The sequence below is a fragment of the Vicia villosa genome, linkage group LG4 (genome assembly GCF_029867415.1).
Source record: "Vicia villosa cultivar HV-30 ecotype Madison, WI linkage group LG4, Vvil1.0, whole genome shotgun sequence".
In the NCBI taxonomy this organism is placed as follows: domain Eukaryota; kingdom Viridiplantae; phylum Streptophyta; class Magnoliopsida; order Fabales; family Fabaceae; genus Vicia; species Vicia villosa.
In genome coordinates, this window is record NC_081183.1 from 143,966,276 (window position 1) to 143,972,475 (window position 6,200).

Below are 6,200 nucleotides of genomic sequence, written 5' to 3' on the forward strand. Positions count from 1 at the left end.
CACGGCCACCCGTGCGTCCAAGCACGGCCAGTACTGCTGAGAGCGTGAAACTTCCAATTTTAGGGCTTTTTCATTAAATCTCCACCTTGAGGGCACTTTAGACATTTCATTTGGCTGAGATTTGTACCTAGACTATTTAGTTGAGTTTGAGAGAATTATTTTGGGACTTTTGAATCATACGATAGAAAATAACAGAAGAGAGAAGATAGCTTCATCAAGGGTTTCGGAGACGGAGAGATTCAACGGTGGACACCATTGAAGATCAAAGTTCCCAATTATCTTTGTAATGTCTAAATTCTTTACTTTGTCTTTCTTGAATATTATGAGAGGCTAAACCCCCCAATGCCAGGGGGGTGTCCCTGATTTGAATTGTAATGACTCTTGAATTCCGTATTTCTTTAATCAAGTAATAGTTTTATGCAATTTGATTGTTTAATGTTTTTATGCCTTCTTTGTTGGAAAAACGAAGATTGATCTACGGTTAACAATTTGTAGGACTACGGTTGTTAAGGTTTTTAAACAATTTGATCTAGTAGTTATCACCTAGGACTAGGGATACCGAAAGGTTATTTGAATATTTTCGATTATTTACATCTTTGGGTTGCAAACCTTTGTTTCTAAGGACTTAGGCAATAGGATTGCAAACCAAAAGGCTTTCCACTAAGGACTTAGGGAAACACCCTTAAGAACAAATAGTTGCAGTCTATGAACTTGTTGAAGAGATCTTTTTACAGAGTCATTATAAGGAAGATCAAACACCTACCCTGGCATTACCTCAAATTATATCTAAAAAGTCAAACTTTAATTTCAGCTTATTTTTATTATTTCTTTTATTTAAATTTACTTATTGCATTATAACAAAACACCTATTTGCTCTTTTGTTTAATTGACTTAAATTACTTGTGTTTCCTACGCAATCCTCGTGATCGATACTTGGGGTAAAACCCATTATTACTACATCGGTGAAAATAGTACACTTGCTATTTTTCCGATCAGTAGTTATGTGCCCCCATCGCTTCCTGTTGTCGTATGATTTGGTCCATTTCTCTCTAGCAAGATTGTCCACCCATCTGCCTGTATCTGGATTTGCCGCTACAATTTCATTTCGATAATATTGGAACGTCGGTTGAGTCAATGCATATCCGGCATTGACAAGAGTCTTCCGAAGAGCCTTGTCCTTTATCTCTCGCATGAAATTTTGTGCAATGTGTCGAATACAGTAAACATGTGTTGAAGGTGGGTTTTGCCACCCGTTTTCTGGATTGTTGTACGCACTCTCGATGGAAGCATGTCTGTCTGAAATCAAACAGAGTCCAGGTTGGGGGGCAACGTGTGTCCGAAGATTTTTGAGAAAGAAACTCCAACCTCCAGCAGTTTCTCCTTCCACAAGAGCGAACGCAACAGGAAAAATGTTACTATTTCCGTCTTGTGCCACAGCCATCAATTAGGTGCCTTTATATTTTCCGTACAACCAAGTTCCATCTATTTGAAGAATTGGTTTGCAATATGCAATTCCTTGAACACATGGGCGGAAAGCCTAGAAAAGCTTGTGGAATATCACATTTCCTTGAAGGCACGTTCCGTCTGGAGATTGTGCCGGAAGGGTCTCTAAAATAGTAACGGTTCCAGGAGCATAAATTTGAATCGCATATAAGAAACGTGGGAGTCGTTTGTACGAATCCTCCCAATTTCTATACACAATTTCGATCGCTTTGGTCTTCGCCAACCACGCCTTTCTATAAGACGGAGTGTAATTGTAAGTTGCAACGATATGAGAGATTATTGTTTTCACCTTTAACGATGGATCTTTGTCAACTAGAGGCAAGATTTCTTGACATATAATGTCATAACTTAGCTTACGGTGATCTTGTGAAACATTTGTGTTAACACACGTGTGATCTTGGGAAATATATCCTATCACCCATGAATCACTTCTCTTCCTGTATGATGCGTGCAACCTGAATCCACAATCAGTGTTTCTACACTTAATTTTGTACCTCTCAACGTTGGCGTGATGAACTTTAAAATCAACATTGTTTGCCATATGAAATCTTTTTATGGCCATGATACATGCCTCCTTTGAACGAAATCTGTCTCCTTCTTTTAACCATTGATCTATTTGAGTATATGGATCATAGAAAATATCAGTCGATGGTTCGTCATCCCCATCAAAATTCAAGTTCCTCATGTGAGTTGGAGGCATATGCACTTGATCTGGTGGTACAACAACTTCCGGTTCGTCTTCACTTTCCTCGTTGACCAAGTTATCAACTTCTATTTCCGGTGCTTCTTCTTCTTCATCTACAACGTCGACCTCTGCTTGCTCGTCTTCAAGTGCATCAATGACTTGTGACTCAACCATTTGTGTGGGTTGAACTTCTGGTAGAGTAACATACAATTATATGCAGTCGTAACCAGAATACTCATGATTGGAGAACATATTCTGCATGTCTTCATCATCTTTGATCTCAACTTGGATAAACTTGACCGGGTTGTCCCCACGAAGAAATCGATATTGGTAAAAAATTTGGGATACACCACCCATTGCAAGCTTCGTCTCTAATCTCTCTTTGAAGTAACTGAAATTTGCTTTTCTGCTTAAACAAAATCGTGTAACCTTAGTGTTTCTAAACAGAAAACCAACTTCTTCGTTGTCATATGTCTCACCAAAAACATGAGCGTTGATAATATATTGTGGAGGGGCCATTGTTGAGTTTGTAGTTAGATGTGTAATGAGATGTGTAATGAGTTGTGTTATTTTTCACATTAGAGGCTTCCTTTATGTAGACACATCCATACTGAGTTGTGCATACTGTACAATCACATGCGAATAAAGTTGATGGAAAATAAATGCCTGTATCGTCACAGACATGCTGAGTTGATTTGAGGTATGCATGACACTGCTGCACAGTCGACTTGACCAGACACAGTCTTACTGAGTTGTGCATACTGTACAAGCCACCTGCGAATAAAATTGATGGAAAATAAATGCCTGTATCGTCACAGACGTGCACAGTCGAGTTGCGCAAATTATTTGAGGTGAAACTACAACAAGAAACCCTAAACCCTAATTAAAAAAAAAGGTTACATGTAGGCGCCACCCCAGGTGGCACATTAGTACAAAAATAAGCAGGAAGGCGCCACCCCAGGTGGCGCATTAGTGTAAAGTATTTTTTTTTATTTTCTTTTGCCCTAATTTTCTTAGTTGGTCCCCACATGCAGAACCCTAATTTGGCCCACTCTTATGCGTGCATGTGATCTACCTGCAACATAACACTGTATGCATGCATGCTTAGTCAATTCGGCACAGAACACGGAATGCAGGCATGTCTAGTCTATTCTGTACAGATCACAGAATGCATGCACGCCTAGTGTATTCTACCCAAAACACAAAATGCATGTGAACCCATCTTTATTACTTTGAGATCTGTATCACATGCATGCTCACCACTTGGCTCATATCTTCACAAACACTTTGAGATCTGTATCACATACATCCCCTCTATAAATACTCTCTCGGAATACTCTCTTTTCATCAATATTTCATCTGTTATCTTCACAAACACTTATCATTTTCAAATCCGCAGAAAAGTTTCAGAGTTCTTGAAAATGGCTCAACAACTTCTTACCATGGGTGAAACCCACAGAGGAACTAGAGCGAACTTGGCGACATATGTAAGTTCATACTTATTTATTTCTAAACATCTATACTTATATGATATCCAGTTTAATCTATTTATTTGTGGTTCATAGGTTGTTGACCGATTCCGTACACGTTCTCACGCTTATGTCGAACCTGATGAGAGGATTATTCCGAATCTACAAGCATGTGGCTTCGGACATGTCATAAAAATGCACAACAACACCATAGACAGAAAATTCATCCTTGCCTTACAAGAGCGATGGAGGCCTGAAACCCACACGTTTCATCTTCCAATAGGTGAGTGTACGGTTACTCTAGAGGATGTATATATGTTGCTTGGGCTGCCCATTGATGGGAAGGCTGTTAATGGACCTGTTCAACATGCTAATTCACTATGTGAGAGAGTGTTGGGAAGAGATCTAGTTGTGCCTACTCAAGGTTCAAGAGGCCAGGGTATCAGTCTGGCCTCCCTTAGAGCTTATTATGATGAACTCATATTGAGCGACAACTCTACCGGGGACTATGTTTGGTTAATGACTAAGGTTTATATAATGCTGATGTTTGGTAACCTTTTATTCCCAGAGTCGACATGTAACACTGTCAACTTTTTTTATTTAAGTAAATTTGATAGTATTATCAAGATTAGGAAATATAGTTGGGGGTCTGCCGTTTTGGCGATGTTATACCAATCGCTTTGTAAGAACGCGGTTGCCGACAAGTGCACCTTCTATGGATGTGCGTTCCTCCTACAAGTATGGGGTTGGTGGAGACTGCCTACGCTATCCCCTGCAGGCAGGAACAACTACACGTTCCCTTATGCAACAAGGTACGTCTTTTTCAACGCTATCCCTTGAATGCTAACTCTCTTTTACGTAAAAATCTGAAATGTTTGCTCCTTTTTTTTAGGTTCTGTGGTCCTAAATTGGATTACAGTAAGAATCCGAGGGGGAGTGTTATTTTGTATCGAGACCTATTGGATCACCTCCGAGCTGAAGATGTATTACCACTAAACTTTTATATGATCATATAGATGTATTACAATCCATCATCTTTTTTAATAATATATTTTTTTTTCTCCCATGCAGTTTAATTGGAGACCATACTTGATGCTAGACCATGAGCCAAACGAGAGTGACCAAGAAGTTTGGACTGCAGTGACACCTATAATAAGGTTTAACATCGTGGAGATGCACCAATCTAACCGTGTGAGACTACAGTTTGGCATGCATCAACCAATCCCGGATCCCCCCACTGATCTGGGTCGTTGGCATATTAGAAGAGTCAATCACCAATGGGATCACGCAAATTATCGTTCATTCGCACCTGAACTTTGTGAGATGTGGAAGCAGCGTCGCCGCCGTCTACTACAATTCCCTGTTGCCCAACTCCCCATGTTTCCAACCGCAGACTACGTTGCTTGGTATAGAACAGTCACAACCCCCGATATGTATGTGTCTGACCCCTACTACCTACACGACCCCCGCCAACATCAATACAACCAACAACCACCCCAACAACCACCCCAACAACGTCAACAACGCCAACAACGCCAACAACGCCAAACCTCTGAACAACCTTACCATGAAGAATATCAAACAACACCAACAACGCCCTACCAAAGTCAACCCATCCAACAACAATCATGGGGCTTCACCCAACAACTCCATGACGCCGACCCCTCCACTAGGCTACCCATCCAATAACAATCATGGGGCTTCACCCAACAACACTATGACGCCGGCCTCTCCACCTCCACTAGGCAACCCATCCAACAACAATCATGGGGCTTCACCCAACAACACGACGACGCCGGCCCCTCCAACTCCAATAGGCAACCCAACCCCGACATGGGTCTAGATGACGAATACGACCCAAACGAGCAAATGATCACTCAATCGTCATAATACCAACAACATGGCTACTCCACACCCCAACTATCACAACACCAACAATATGGCTACACCACACCCCAACAAACAATGCCATTTTTCCAAGGCCAATCAAGCGCTGGGTTTTACCGACCATATGACGCAACTCCATCGCCAAGACCAATCTTTGAGGGCATGGGGACCCGACTATTTGTCAGCAGGATACAAGACTACATGTCCAACGAGCGCTTGGAGGGGCTAATCCGAGGCCCACCTACCCAGACACAACAAGAACAACCAAGGAATAGGGGGGTCGTGGAGAAGTGGGTCTTCGAGAACCTTCCAATCAGATTCGAACAATTCCAGATTGCGGAACTGGCGGTCGGAGGGGTCATGGTCGGAGGGGTCGCGGTCCGAGGGGTCATGAATAGCATAATATCCATGTTTTAAAAATATTTTCTTTTTTTTTCCCGTATTTGTAATGTTTGTCCCGTACTTCCCGTATTTGTAATGTTTTTTCTGTATTTCTCGTATTTGTAATGTTTCTTCCCTATTTATATCATTAAACACTACCTGTCTAATTATTTATTTAATAGTTTTTTTTAATTATGTTAAAACAATTTAAGAAAAATCAAAAACCAAATAAAATAAACATGTTAAAACAAGAAAAAAAAAAACAAACAAAAACA

General features: G+C 40.8%; 1 protein-coding gene across 1 annotated transcript; it reads right to left on the reverse strand.

Annotated features, from left to right (window-relative positions):
• Window positions 1-1,537: 1,537 nt before the first annotated feature.
• LOC131598002 (uncharacterized) lies at window positions 1,538-2,362 on the reverse strand. The gene has a single exon (XM_058870655.1). It carries the CDS (start codon window positions 2,360-2,362, stop codon window positions 1,538-1,540), a length of 825 nt encoding a protein of 274 aa, XP_058726638.1.
• Between the last annotated feature and the right edge of the window lie 3,838 nt (window positions 2,363-6,200).